A 15,198-nucleotide genomic window follows, 5' to 3' on the forward strand; every position below is an offset into this window, starting at 1 on the left:
TGAGGCAACGTGGAAAGTTCAGCTTTTTGCCGCAAAGAACTTAGGGGACATCACAAAACATCTATCTCTATAGACTGGGATATCCTAATAGAAAACCTTCACTCGCATGATCTAGATCCTTAGATGGCATACACACACTCCAATTTTCCTTATGGCTAGCCCTGAACCAGATAGGATAAACAACCACATATCCCAATCGTAGTAATCATTTACAAATATACACACACTGCAAGTGCAACAATAAAGACTTCGGGCCATATGTACAAACACATTTTCCCATAGACATAGAATGGGTAAAACCCTTTGGTACATCTAGCCCTTCATCTCTTACACCTCTAGCACACATAAAGTAGTTCTACAGACACAGCTTGGATATTGTTATCTTTGGGGAACCAGGAGGGGGACATGGATGGGGTTGTTTTTTTTCTCCAACTACACATTATAGTCCATAATCTCCGAATTTTATTACAACAATGATAAGATGGCTAATATATGTGATGAAACAATATGGGATTTTGAGTGTACCTATAAGGCTTACATTTGACAAATACAATACATTTTGTTTAAAAAACAAAACACACACACACACACACACACACACAAATTGATGTCAAAGTGCCACTAAATGCCAAAATGTATTAACAGTGATATGGGTCAGTAGACGCTAGACACTAGACACTACTAAGTTAACAGTTTCGTTTTTATGTGTGAAAGACAAGCAAAAGGTCTTCTTATTAGGCTGAAAAGATGATGCATTTAAAATCAAGTGTTAATGTCAAGGCAATGCAATTTAAAATTCTTACCTTGCACTGCAGGAAACACAGCAGCAATGTTAATCGAAATTAAACATTCCTGTCACGTACACAAAATATGTCACTGTTGCCTTTATTTTTAAACTGCTCATTCCAGTTATACATAGGTAAAATACCTTTATGTTGTGCGACGTCTGCATTGAAGTTCATCTGCCCCACGAGCTGCTCACTTCCGGTATCTTCAGAATGTCTTCCATGAGGGTCATTCTGAAGAAATTTAGCTGGAATGCTCGGCTTCTCTTCAAGCACAACAGTAAACATCAAGTGGCAAAACATGAATCCTACCGCTAACCCCAGGGCGAAGGTAATTACATTTACGACAAATTTAATCGATGCCATTTCCTGGAGGTGTATCTCTGCAAGAACAAAAGTGACAAAAAATTACTGACGACTGCAAATAGCATTTAGTTGGAACTATAAATTTAAAGCTACCGTTGAAAAAAAAGAGTTTAAAGATCACTATTTCCCATCTTCCCAAGATACACACAGTGCCATTTTTGCACATGGGTGACCTAATTTTGGAACAATGAATTGCTCGGACGCCACCATGCCTTTTCAAAGGACTTTCATGAACTATCTAGATACACGCATCAGGTCATTAACATTGTAGGAGTTTCTGTTTGCGGTCTGAATTTTCAAGTTGTTTACTATATCTTACGAATATTTAGTTGTACTGCAGAATTTATACAGTACCCCATGTGCCAGACAAGGCTGAAAATCCCCTTGATTCTTATTGAATACCTTGGTGCCCTTTGGGAGTGACTACTTGGTGCTGAATGAGGTGTGTGAGGGTGTAGCATGGCTCCAATTGTGGTGCAGCAAACTTTCAGCTTTCCTTAAGCATGGGGTGCTGCAGCAAGGTATAAGTAAAGCCAACGCCTTGAGAACCTCATAGGTGAGTAGCCGCGCTTTACAAAAACTGATTGATTGATTGATAGTTGTGCAGGGACGTACCTATTGTGTTAAGTTTTAGCAGTGAGCTGTACACCAGAACCATGCAAAAGGAAATAGCCAGCTTTTGCAGCTCTACGGAATTGAAGATGGCTGTCACTTAATATTGTTATTCTTGAAGCAATGGAGTTCCGTGGCTTGGTTATCTGGGTTATGAAAGAGCTTGAGCCAGTTCAAGACTTTTTGAAGGAGGGGATGACCAGGAGTGGTGCAAACCTATAATGCAGAGATCTAGTTTGCCAGTAGGTGTAGATTTTCAATTTAAGGAACAGAGATGAAGTTCAGTGAAAATTACTTGCCTTTATCATAAATATTCCTTCAACCACATGTCTAATAACACCTTGCTTGTGAGGGAGGAAGTCTTTCTAATTAACAAGCACGCATTTGACACCTATGCTATTTCAACCAGACTTCAATATGCTTCACTAACCTGAACTCAATATCACATGGGGCAAGAGCAGCTCAGAAGGACATCTGCGATTCTAAAACCCCAAATTGCTGAACACGTGGCTTTGTACATAATTAATAAAGGTTATATTAACGGTGAACAGTATAAGTATATTCACTAAAAAATAAAGGAAAAGGGAAATTAAGGTTGACAGGGTTTTAGGTGTCAATATTGCCTAAAACTGAAGACCTAAAAAGATAAGAAATTAAAAGGTTAGGGTACCAACTTAACCTTACGTAACACCCTAATCATCTCATACAAGATGGAAATGTTGATCTGAATGAGACTGAAGTACAATGATGAAACAGTTTGAATGGTTTGTATAATCCAATCTGTACTTTCCATTTGAAATAATTTGTTCTTAGTCAATTGAGCATATAATGCAGAATTTGCCAAACTCCAAATGTATACACAAACCTCATTCTAGATTCAAAACACTCGCAATATTATTCGTTGGTTCAATAGCACGAATTAGTGCTCATCCAAGTTTATGATTTGGCATAATATATTGTGGTCTAAAATTCCACTGTTTTCTTACATTACCCAAAATGTTCAATTTGCCCAATGCATTTGGTGTTTTTCACTTCTTTAGTGTCACACATTCAATCTCCCTTCAAAACCAGAATGTCCAAGTTCTTCTTTCTAGATCAATACTCCGTCAACGTTCTCCAACTTTTGCAGCAATTATACCCTATAAGATAGGACCTAATGACTACTAAAATGTTTTAAAGAATTTGTCAAGTAAGTTGAAATGCATTGGTGTGATGGATTGATGAGAGCGCATGTTGATGCTTTGCTTCACATCTTACCTTCAGCAGAATGTTTAAGGATATGTCTATTGTCAAGGGAGCGTTTTAACATATGCTAATGTTGCATCAGCAACTGCAAGCACTGAAGGATAAAAACTGCTATCACATGTTGAAGCAGGGATTGGCAACGCCAAAACGTCTGGGCAGTGAAAGTTATTGACTTTGCCAAAGTTTTTTTTTTTTCTTTCTAATATATTAGGTATCTGTTGTAGACACACATGCATCTGCGATGACCATCTTGAAATGGGGACCGGGATGAAGGGGATGGGGGCCAGGATGCATGGCGGCCATCTTCGAATGCATTTGTATTGTTTGTATAAACCCGTTCAAAGATAGCAGCAGTGGGTGTGCTGCATCCACACTTGCCATCAGTTTTTTTTTTTTTATGGAATCTATTTTTACTAGCATTTTCAAAGTATACAACCAGCCGATCCCGGCGCTTAAAATACATGTACCCAACATTTTTCAAACGAGATCATTGCTACAGCCATCATGTAACATATACATCTCTATTATCAATGTCATTAGGTCACACGTATAATTTGCGATTTCCGACATCTACTTCTGCAGTCATTACTTTAGTCCCAATTAGTGTACCTTTCCCTTCTAATTCTCCTCATCTGTTATGTCACTCAACATTTGACTATCTCCCTCTTCAAAATCCTTTACAAATATGACCCAGGTGTGTATGTCATCGTCTGTTCTTGCTTGTTTAAGGGGTACCTCCTCCACAAACGCCTATTCCAGTACGTCCCTCCGCCACTGCTCCACTCTTTGCCTTCGATGGCTCAGCCAAATGATAGCTACTCTTCTTTTGGCTGAAAGAAGTGTCAACTGGGTAGACTTATATTCCATCTTCTTTGTTTTTGTAAATGGTAAATCTCCTACAAGTCCAACACTGGGTTCACATTCCATGCGGATCCCACATGATTCCTCTAGGTATGTTATCACTGCTTCACAGTACATCTTAACCTGGTGACACCACCATGCTAGATGTAGAAAGGTTGCTGTACTCTCTGGGCATCTGTGGCACCCCTTTGATTTCAAGGGCTCAATTTTACGGAGCAATAACGGTGTGACATAGGTGCGATGTAAATAATTTAAGTGGGCCAATTTAAATCTCGCATGACATAACCCTGTATGAACCGGAGAACACATTCCATTCCAGCGTGAGTCATCAATCTGTTCCCCCAGCTCTTCTTCCCGTGTAGTTTTTGACCTAAGCTGTAGTTTTGGCTTAACTGCGAGAAGAGCCATATACATATAAGTGATCAAATGACATGTCCCTCCCAATTCCAGTAGCGCCCGAAGTAGGAGCGATGTCACTGGAGTATTCGGGCATTCTGGCCAGATCCCCCTGCCCACAATCCAAGGAGTTGAGCAAAATCGTCCAACTCTCACTTTAGCAATCATTTCCATATACAGTAACTGTATCCATGCCCGGAACTGGGGGCCAAATCCCATTGCCTCCGACACTCCAAAAGGATACTGCCAATCTACTGTGTCAAAGGTTTTAGCAATATCCACGGATGCCACTGCCATTTCCTCCTGGGAGTCTGTCGTCTCGTATCACATGCACTAGGCAGCGCAGACTCATGGTGTTGCTCCGGCCGGGTATGAATCCGTATTGATCAACATATACTAACTGTGTAACCACCATCCGCAGACAGAGTGCTAGCACTTTATAAAGTATCTTCATATCCGTATTAGTCATTGTAAGGGGTCGGTACGAAGAGGGATTCATAGGGTCTGAACCCTGCTTTAATATCAAGGTAATACACCCTTCCCTCATTGTGGGGGCAGAATCCCTGTCGATTGTGCCTCGAGGTACACCTCCAGAAGCCGTTAACTAATGTCTGTTCTATAAGAAGGGTAGAACTCGGCTGGGAAGCCATCACTACCTGGCGCTTTCCCCCCTGGCAGTATTGTAAGTGCGTGCCTGACTTCCCAGGAGGCGGACATTATTCTGCCTGGAGCGGCCTTCCGCTCTGTTTTCCAGCTCTGCCGTCACTTTAGTCATTTGCGTCATCTGTTGCTTCAGTTGCTTTACTTCCGTTTGCAAGGCGAGATCCCTGTATTGCTTCCATTCGTGCCACCCTCGAGGTTTTCTCCTGCTCTTCCAAGGACGTTTCTAAGAGTCTCCCGCCTGCCTCGTGAGTCGCTGTGTGGCCTGTCTCGATGTTATATATTGGGTAATGATGTTGCCCTGCGGCTGCCAATGTGCCTGATCTTTCCCCATACCTCTCTTCTCTCTTGACGCCACAGAATATGGCCTCCAAGTTATTTACTGTCAGGCTGGTCAAGGCCACACCTTTTTCCGATGCTCCGTCAGTGGCAGTTGCGACAAGCGTGTCCCCCCGTGGGGCTACAGCTTCCCTGTGCTGCCGGGTCAAACAAGCGCTTGGGTCCTCCAGTTGACCCAGTGTCCAACCAGGATTATATGCCCAGAGCAACTTCTGTGGTCAGCGAATCGACCCCTCCCGCTCCCGGGCAGCGCTTGGCAGTGTATGGCTGGTGTGAAATACCACAGCACCCGCCTACCTGCTCACTAGGCCTTCATATCCCCTGGCCCAGCGTACACTTTGTCCGGCAGGGCGCTGTTTTACCATGTCAAGGAGGTCTTGAAGCCCAGCCGGCAGCCACCAGACCCCTCTTCCATGAAAAAATAAGGAGGGGGCGACCACCCCCACTGGCCGCCCTGTCCTCAAGCGGCCCTTAATGTCTGCTTCTCAGGCACGCAGATATCCCCCTCCCGAGAGTAATTTCCAGGCCCAGTTGTCTCCTCCACAAATTTCGGGCCTCTCACTGCCCTCTCACCACTCCCGCTCTCTTGTCAGGGTGGGTGCTCCACTGTCTCAATTCCCAGTCATGGTCAACCCCCAAGAGCCCCTCAACTTCTCCTCCGGGCTGCTGTGGGACAGCCCACTCCACTCTCCACTGGGTCCCACGTGGGGGCTGCACTTCGGCAGTCCAGCCACGACCGCCCAGGAGGGTTTCGGCAAGCCTCCACTACCCTCAAATGCCTTGAGCAGGATCCTGTTGGTCCCTCCGACATTCGGTTGGTCTCTCCGGCCTACAGGCCTGCCACTCCAGCCGCTAGGCCCAGCCTCCCCTACGGACTACAGCCCTCTCACCGCTCCTGCTTTGTTATCAGGGTGGGTCCTCCACCATCTCATGGGCATCGGTCTTCCCGTCCTGGCCGCGGCTCCCCCCGCAGGCCCTCCAACTCCATCACCAAACTACTGGATAGGAAACCTGCTCCGTGCCACAGCAGACTCCCCTGCCCCCGCCACGTAATCGGGAGGGATTTACGAGTGCACTGCAGTTACATACAGGATAATGCAGGATAACGGAGGTCATCCAGCGGAGCTCCCTAGGAGTGCTTCCTTGTTGCTTCCATGTTGATGGCCATGCCATCCCCCCACACTTGCCATATTTCAATACGTTTGTAACATATGAACAAACCTTAAAATGGCTACAGTGGATGTGTGCACAAGCATCTGTGATGACCATCTCTGAATGGGTTTGCCAAAGTTTGTTCAAATAACACAAACCGAGTTCTTGTGCCATGGGAGGCCATGCTACAATGGGTTAAAGTCAGTTTTAAAATGGGTGTCCTCCAATAACATGTCAGGCAAAAAAAAAATGAAAAAGCTGCAGAGGGGTGAAGGCAGGAGGTGACAAGCAACAAAAGGATGGGAGGAATATTTTTTTAAAATCCAGAGGGATTGGGGATGGGCAGCAAAGGACAAGCTGGAAGGAGGAGTAGGAGAAGCAGAATGTGAATAAGCTACGAGAGGCGCAAGAGAAGCTACAAAGGGGTGGAGCAAGGTGAAGGAGAAAGTAGCACAGGGGAACAGATCATGAAAATATAAGCACTCCCATGGATTACTTAAAGAAAAATAATTAATTCCTTGTGTGAATGGCACATCAGCAGCAGAAGGATACCAGTTATTCACAACACTGAGAGACTTAAACACAACAGTAAGAAGGTAAGCCATTGAATCAAGGGCATAACTGAAACAAACAAAAAGTCTTGAGCAAGGGGCTGACCCACAATAGCCTTTTCTATATGGTTACCCCAGATTTTTGCCTTTTGCTGGACCTGATATTTCTGCTGACTTTGCAACTCTGTGCATTTTACTCCTACTGCGTGTGCACCCGATCTAAACACTGTTAAATTGGAGTATCCCTGATTAGCACATTCAACCCAGGCCTGGAAGTTAACAATCACTTGTGGACTGTAGCACCTATTGTGCCATCCACTGCATGATAAGAAAAACATAGCTGTAGGCCTATTGTAGCCCGATTGCTTCCTTTTGAACATGCAGTGTGACCTTTTAAAATAACCTTTTCGACAGGTATAAAACCTTCCTTTTAAATCTTAGTTTGTCGCCTCTACGTAGCCCATAATGTATGGTGCATGGTATCTAAAAGTGGGATATGCAGAAAAACATTGTTACCATGTCCCTACAGTGACAAGGTCCTAAAAGCTACTTTCATTGTGGTAGGCCTTGCCATGCTACATGCATAGTAAAATATGAATACTGCTAACTCTCAAAACAGACCAGCTAAAAAAAAAAATATATATATATTAATTTTAATAGATATTACAAATCCAATTACAAGTTGAAGTTTGATACATAATTATTAAGGACAAATACATTTTTAGAAAGTTGCCTTTACCTGTTTGAGCTGTCAGAAGGCTAATTAGCATAAGCCTCTTCCAGCTCTCAGCCTTTACCCAAGCCTTTAATAGGTATGAAAAAGGTATGAAATGCCTCCTAGGAGTAAACAATAGGCTGTCCAGAAAGGATTTAAATGATTTCTTCGAGCTTACCAGAATATGTAGGGTGCGGGCAGTGTGGCTACGTCTGACAGCACAGTATCAAATCCTGCTCAACAAGTTTGTTGAGGCAAATGTAACATTTGGGACAACTTGAAAGGTAGAGAACACAATGCCAAGACAATTCTTGTGCATCAGTTCCTGAATTTGCTGTGGGTACACTACCAGCTTCAAACTGGATTTTAGTGTTAGATGTTGGAGAACGTTAAGATTACCATAGTACATACCCCACTCACACCCTTAGCTTCATAGGCCATGCTTAGTGTTGGTGAAGACCTTGGCCATCCTCGATGTGCCCTAATACATTGCATTTTGGGCCTGTTTGCAGTAAGGCACACAGGAACTATTCCAAGACTAGGTAGGTCAGGAGTTGAGAACTTTTACCCCACTGGTTAGGGAGAGGCCAGGAGTCACCCCTATCTACTCGTTAGCCGCAAGGCATAAATGTGGCATCCCCAGCCACCATCTTCAGAACACTTTCTGAACATGAGGAAGATCAGAAGTGGACTGGACCTGCAGTCTGTGACCTGAGAGGAGCCCTGAAGGACTGAAACAGCTTCCTCTGGTACCCAGAACAAATAAGTGGACTCTAGGGTCAGTTGGCTGACCTCCTATTGTGGCTACAGGAAGACAACAGCTGTGAGGGCCTTTTCCTGGAATTACCCAGCTGCCAGTGGCATCTGGACCTGGCCTTGACCCTACTGTTAGACTCTGCCTGACACACTGTAAGTCATGTGCCTCCTCTGAGTTCACTGGGGCTTTGTAAGTGCTCTCCTGGGGTTGGTTGGTGAAATCTTAGATCAGGACGAACCTGGTTAGTGTATCCGACCCACACTGTATCGCGGTTGGCCTTAAATCGCGCCTAGGTTCCAGTCTCCTGGCACCAGTGATTTACATTGGAGCTTTGCTCTGTTTGGCGCTATTTTTACTTAAAACTTTAAAAATGCAAATCTCCAGGTCCCCTAATTGGATTTTTGTAATTTAGGTGTCATTTTGTTATTTAAATGTTACTCTATGTTTCTAATCGTGGATTTTTTAATTTTTGCCATTTTGATTTTATTACTGTTTTAGTGATGCATTAATACTTTACACATTGCCCTAAGTTAAACCTGTCTGCTCTGTGCCATAACTAGCAGGAGTCTGTGCTCATGTAAATTTAGTAACTTTGAGAGGTCACCAAGACAAGGGTTGTGATTATTCCTTGAGATGGGCAGTTATCAATCCCAAATAATGATCTAATTTCTTATACCCACTCTATGTATATTAGAAATAACACGTCTCAGCCAAGACAGTTAAAGCGAGCTCTAGACAAGACCTAAAAAGGCTTCGTCTTGGGACACTTATTTAAGGGCCCCTGACAACCGGTGGTAATAACACACAGGGTAATTTCAAATGCTTCCTTTTCATGTGATGAGTGACATACTCATACAGAGGCTTTTTTCTGCTAAGGATGCTCCAAAAGCTATTTGATAGCCTCTAACTCTTTACCCTACATTTGGGGCTTTTTGTCCATAGTATTTTATCACCTTTACATGAATGGCTGACCTTTGTATAGTTCAGAGCGAACTGAAATTGAAGTCCCTCTGGGTCTGATCTGTATCCATCTGTGCGGTCTCTTGAATTTGTGGAGCCTCTTTTTATATTTGTTGTGGTCATGCTCGTGCTGGAAGCCCTTACTTGGAACAAGTCTAGGGGTGGGCTCTTGGGGAGGCATCGTAGAGCTACTGACAGGGGAATGTGTCCATGCTGAAAGCAGCAGCCCATCCTTGCCTTCTCCCACTTCCCATGGCATGGACAAGTGAGCAATTGCCCAGCACCCCTGGTAAAGTGAGTAGGTGATTGAGGTTCTAGTGGTAACAACTGTGTTCATAAACAGCTTATTTTTCCTAATTGTCAGCTGGCCTGCTTAAAAACATCTTGGGGGCAAAGTTACTCTTTCTGCATGCAGCACTGCAACCACTATTACTGCGCTGTGTTGCGTGAAAGGGAGAGAGTGGGATAGCAGCACACCTTCCAAAGTGCTGGCATACTCTCACACTATCCACCTTCACACACATACACACACCTTTGCAACGGAGTGCAAAGGTGTTTGAGTGAATCTAGCATAGGTTTAAAACTGGAAGTTTATCTTTCCAATACAAAATACTATGCTTAGACGTACTTTAAAACATTTCCCACTTTTTATGTGTGCTGTACAGCAAAGCATACATGCAAAGATATAAACTTTTCTCCTTCTTTGTGTCTGCTTCGAGGAGGTATAAAGCCCTGTCTACACACTTTGTTAGCACTACGTTGGGTTACTTTAGGCAACATTTCATCACAAAAAACATACAGATTTGCACTGGAAAGTAAATCCCAAACTAACACTTTTCACTGGTCTGTGTCAATGCACCGGAGCGAAGTGTTGATAAATCTGGTCATTAGTGTGTGTGCTGACATGCTTAAATTCAACCTTCACACTCTCAGGCAGTTGGCGGCAATTAAATTGAAAATAATCTTTCTGTGTCATTTCCTTCTCTGTGCTTCACCTCACCTTGTTTACCTTAATGCTTTCTGTGAATATCTCTTTATCTTTATATGTGTACGTTCCGTCATCCCCTTTCTCTATCTCAACTCTACCTTTCCTTTGTCACCATCGCCTCACAATCAAAGTAGCCAATGTATCTCACTCAACTTCATCTCACTCCACCGCTGTCTTATAACCTTATCCTTGTCTCTAGCACTTTCAGTGCCTACCTCTGTATCCATCACCCTTGGTCCTCTCTCTATCTCAATTCCTTTTCTATTGCATCCTTTTCTTTGTTTTGCACTGCTCCATCCACTTTCCTATATCTGTCCTCCACTTACTTCACTTCTTACACAACCTCATATCTATCTTTACTTCACACCTCTGTCTCTCTCCATGTCTCGGCTGCCTCACCCCTCTCCACCTCACTCAGCCCTTTCCCTCACCACTTCCTCTTACCGATTTCATTTATTTTCTTGCCTCACTTCTGCCTTACTACCTCACTTCTCTCTACACCACCCCTCTTTCTCTCACTCACTATCTAACCTCTCAATTTATCTCACCATTAGTTCACTACCTATCTCACCACGTCCCCTTTATCTCTGTTCCTTTTACCCACCTAAATATCGTAATTCCTTCTGGCTAGTTCTATTTCTCCACCCTACCTCTTTTTCTCCATTATCAACTTCTTTCCATCTCTCTTACACAGACACGTATCTCTCCCTGGAGCACCTTCTCCATTTCATCTCACTAGCTTCCTCTCTTCTCCACCTTTGTCTTATTCTGACCCATTTTTATACCTCTTTTCATTTTTCTTTCTCTCTACCTTTCATCTTTATTTTTCCTCAAGTAACTTTCTACCTCTTGCTTCGTTTATCTCTCTCCCATTTACCTCTTTCTCTTCATTACCTCTCTCTCCTCCTCACCCCTTGGAATACTGAGCTCACCCACAACACTCTACATTCCTTTCTCCCTATCTCTAGCTCTCTCTACTCCACTTAGCGCTCTAAAACCTCTTCCTCTCTTTGTCTACTATATTACACTCTTTTTTGGCCCTCTTTAACGTTCATTCTGGCTACCTCATCATTCCTTCTCGCTACACTGTTCTCTTTATGCCTCAGCCCTTTTCCTGTCCTGCCCCGTTCCATTTCTTTTACTCGGTAGGGTCACAGGTAACTGTCTAGTTAGAGAAGTACACACACATGTAAAGTAGAGAAAAGGGACCAGGGAGAGGAAGAGAAATTAGGGGGAAATGAACAGATTGTATCCAATCAGACCAGCGTTTTAATTTTTACCGCTGGAGCAAGACAGCCAGTTGTAAAGGTAGATATATTTGTGAATACAGCTAGCCATCAAAAGAGGCAACCATTTCAAATGCTATGTCATATTTTAATACTACATAGTATTCCAATAAACAAGTCACTACAAGCATGTTCTGTTACAAGGTGGTTAATGACTAAGGCCCTCATTATGAGCATGGCGGGATGCACCGCCGCCGACCATGCTGACAGTCGACAGAAGACCGCCAGTGGCAGCGGCAGACATCCCGCCATAGTCCGACGCATGGAGCCTCACCGCCATCAATGGCGGTCGTTGGCGGGGGTGGATGCTGCTCCACCCTCACTGCCACATCAGTCCATACAACGCCACGCCTATAATGATGCAGTTATAGGCGTGGCTGCGTATGGAGGTGCTGCGATGCCGTTGGAGCAGCATCCAAGTAGCCCGTTCTCTCCCAGAGCTGCGCAACAGGCAAGTGCTGCCCGAGAGGGAAGGTGGGAGGGAGGGGTGTGGGTGTTTGAGTGTGTGAGTGCATGGGGGTGTGCGTGAGTGTTTGTGAACGGGGATGTGGGTCGGCGTGTATGAATGTGTGTGTGCATGTAGGTGTATGAGTGCATGAGGTTGTGGGGGTTTGGGGGACCTGTATGTAGGGGGAGGGGGGCAGGTGGGGGATGGTGAGGGGGGACCAGGGAGGCATACATGGAGATTTGGGTGGGTGGTGGTAGTGGCAAGGGGGGGCCTGCCGTGTCACATAGAGGTGACAGGAATGTGAATTCCTGTTACCCATATGCTTTCCGCCAAGGATTCCGAGGCAGGGTATCCCAGCAAGAATTCCTGTGATCATAATCCCACCACAGGTCCGGCCTCAACCGCCGGGTCGAATGTGCCGTTTTGGCCTGGCGGTGGGTAGTGAACTGGCTGCAAAGCATGTTCAGAATATGGCAGTCTGGACAGCCATGCCGTTGGCGGTAATGACCGCCAGCATGGCAGTCATTACCACCATGCTCATAATGACCATCTAAATTTCACATAAAACTGTTATTACAAAATCTAGGTCCAAACTAAAAAAGAAGTGGCTTAATCAATGCTGGTTCAAGCTTTCCTTTGGTATTATTTAGCTGGCATCCTCCAGGCAGCTTGGCTCTTTGGTTGTTTTGTTGTCCCCCTTTTTCTGAATGTTTAACATATAACTCAGAATTGTTTGACATCACAAGGGCTAGAGTGAGCTGAAAAGCAGTAATAAATCCAACGTTTTTCCAAAAAAGGGGGACCACAAAATATATCTTGCTTAGGGCCCCACAAATTCTTAAGATGTCACTGCCCTTGCGCCCCGCCAAGTCTCATGCATACTTGATGCTCAAGTGCTCAGGAGGTAATTAGGTAATGAGAATGGGGGTCTGATGGGCGACCTCTCATGCCAGCTGTTCAAATTTCTGGCCTATGCTGTTTGCGCCCCCTTGCCTGATTGGCTCGTCCTTCCCCTCAGGGACCTGCTGCAAGCTCTGTGCACCCCGTGCGGCTCCCTCAAGTTTTACTAGACCTTTTGCAACATTCTCGCCCTATCAGGCCTCTCAAAGCCTGACTGTCAGAAGACTCATTTCTCTCTGAGTAAAACGTCTAACTATGCTGGAGATATGCATCTTTGGCAGAAAGTTGACAAAGCAGAGTGCTATTCAGGGTCTTTGTGTGTATCTGAAAGTCTGCAGAGCCTGCGTACCCTCATGCATGACAAGCAGTGCCCTACAAATCCACCTTGCATTAAACTGCATTACATTATAATGTGTGTTTTTGCATAATGTCTCTATGAAGATACCGTGTGTGTCTCTCGCTTTTTATGATGCCCCTCCCTTAAGATGTTTATTTTTATATGTGCAGGATGTGTGTGTCTGGAGTGTGATTTTACTGTTTTTACGAGGAAGAGTGTCCGTGAAAGAACGTTTGTGCGCGGTCTGTGTGTGAATGCACAGATGTGTGTGTTGCGCAGGCTGGGGCTTATCTGTGCAGGGGCTTATCTGTGCAGGGGGTTGTCTGAGCTTGTAGCCTTTATAGGTCTTCTCAGGGAGGACACTATACTTTACAGTTTGGTGACTTATCAAGACAGGGATTGTGACTTCTGATGTCTTCCTTCCGCACTCTGATCAGCAGTGGCTGCTCTCTTTCTGCAGATCCTCAGGTGCATTCCCCTTCCAGCAGACGTCAATCCTCACCCTGCATGACACCCACTCCTTTCTCTAGAGTAGCCTCTACAATTTGGGCAGCAGTGTAATGTGGATAAATCTGCTGGAAGTGAGATCAAACGGTGATTTAATCTTTGCAGGGTGTGTTTACATAAGTCCATTACGTGTATTCCTATTTGTGCTACCTGTCGCACTTTGTGAAAAGTCGGGTAATTTATTATGCACATAAAAAAATGTCTGTCTGCAGGATCTCTGTGAGTGCACACCCAAGGGTGTGTGTGTGTGTTCCTGCAGGGTGCGTCCGTCTGTGTGCATAATTAGTTTTTTTTTTTTCTACATTGGAGTTCATACTCGTAGGGGACATCCTTTGGTGAGCTTGTGGACAGTGTATGTATGTCTGTGCATGTCTGTCGGGCTGTGTCTGCAGGGGAGGGGCGGATGTGTATGTGTCTGCTGGGGGTGACTGTCTATCTGCAGGACCTGTGAGTGTTATTTTATTACTTATATTCATCTCTGTGCTGCCTGTCGCGCTTTGTCGACAGTTCTTTGTTGATCTATTATGCGGAGTATGTGTCTCTCTGCTGACAGACGTTTTAAGTCACGGATAAAGTGGGCAGTTGGCTAAGGCCGCCAACCTTCCAAGTGCCCCCTGAAAAGGTGAACTTCCTCTCTATTTGACCCTTATCTATTCATTTTGTCTTTCTAAATCTCTCTTTTTCTCTGCCGAACTTTTTCTATGACACTGTATTAACCTACCCATTGTCATCTTAAGAATTTTTGGGTCCCTGGCAAGAACTATTACCACTGCTTTTGTATGAAACGAAAGCTTAACATATAATTCAGTAATGTCTGGCATCATGCTCACTTAACTTAAAGAGAAATACAATTCTAAGCTATTTTTTGTTAAAGATCTTTTATTGCTGATAATAACAAAAAACACTAGTGTTGCATCAAGACACAACCAATTAGATCCAATCCCCCTATTACACCCTGTAACCCCACCTCCCACACAGACAATTTATTGGATTGTATCAGGGTCGAGATGTTTGTGGCACCAAGTATTAGTTCTCAAAGGTCTAAGAGGGGCACACAGTCCACCCCGATGATCGTTCCAGTTCCCCCATATTTTAGTCCCTTTATATGGGCAGCCCCTGCTCTCATAGACTGCCCTCTCTGCAAGCATGCACCAGTCTATATCCAACCGCCAGTCATTTTGATGCGGCGGCTGTTCAGCTCGCCAGGCATGACCAGTATTATGTCTAGCCACCATTAGCTTCAAGGTAATCCAAAGTTGATTAATGCAGGTGATAGTCCGTTTCTTCCCATAGGTTTAGTAGTCACCACTCTGGGGAAATCTCACCAGCACTT

At 44.5% G+C, this 15,198-nt stretch overlaps 1 protein-coding gene across 1 annotated transcript in view; it reads right to left on the minus strand.

Annotated features, from left to right (window-relative positions):
• C1GALT1 (core 1 synthase, glycoprotein-N-acetylgalactosamine 3-beta-galactosyltransferase 1) overlaps positions 1-15,198 on the minus strand; it is a 123,845-nt gene that overhangs the window by 73,554 nt on the left and 35,093 nt on the right. Inside the window, exon 3 of the mRNA XM_069211729.1 lies at positions 929-1,168. Within this exon, the coding sequence (XP_069067830.1) occupies positions 929-1,151 (223 nt within the window). The 5' untranslated portion in view covers positions 1,152-1,168. The remainder of the gene's footprint in view (positions 1-928; positions 1,169-15,198) is intronic.

Source organism: Pleurodeles waltl, chromosome 10, assembly GCF_031143425.1.
Source record: "Pleurodeles waltl isolate 20211129_DDA chromosome 10, aPleWal1.hap1.20221129, whole genome shotgun sequence".
Lineage (NCBI taxonomy): Eukaryota > Metazoa > Chordata > Amphibia > Caudata > Salamandridae > Pleurodeles > Pleurodeles waltl.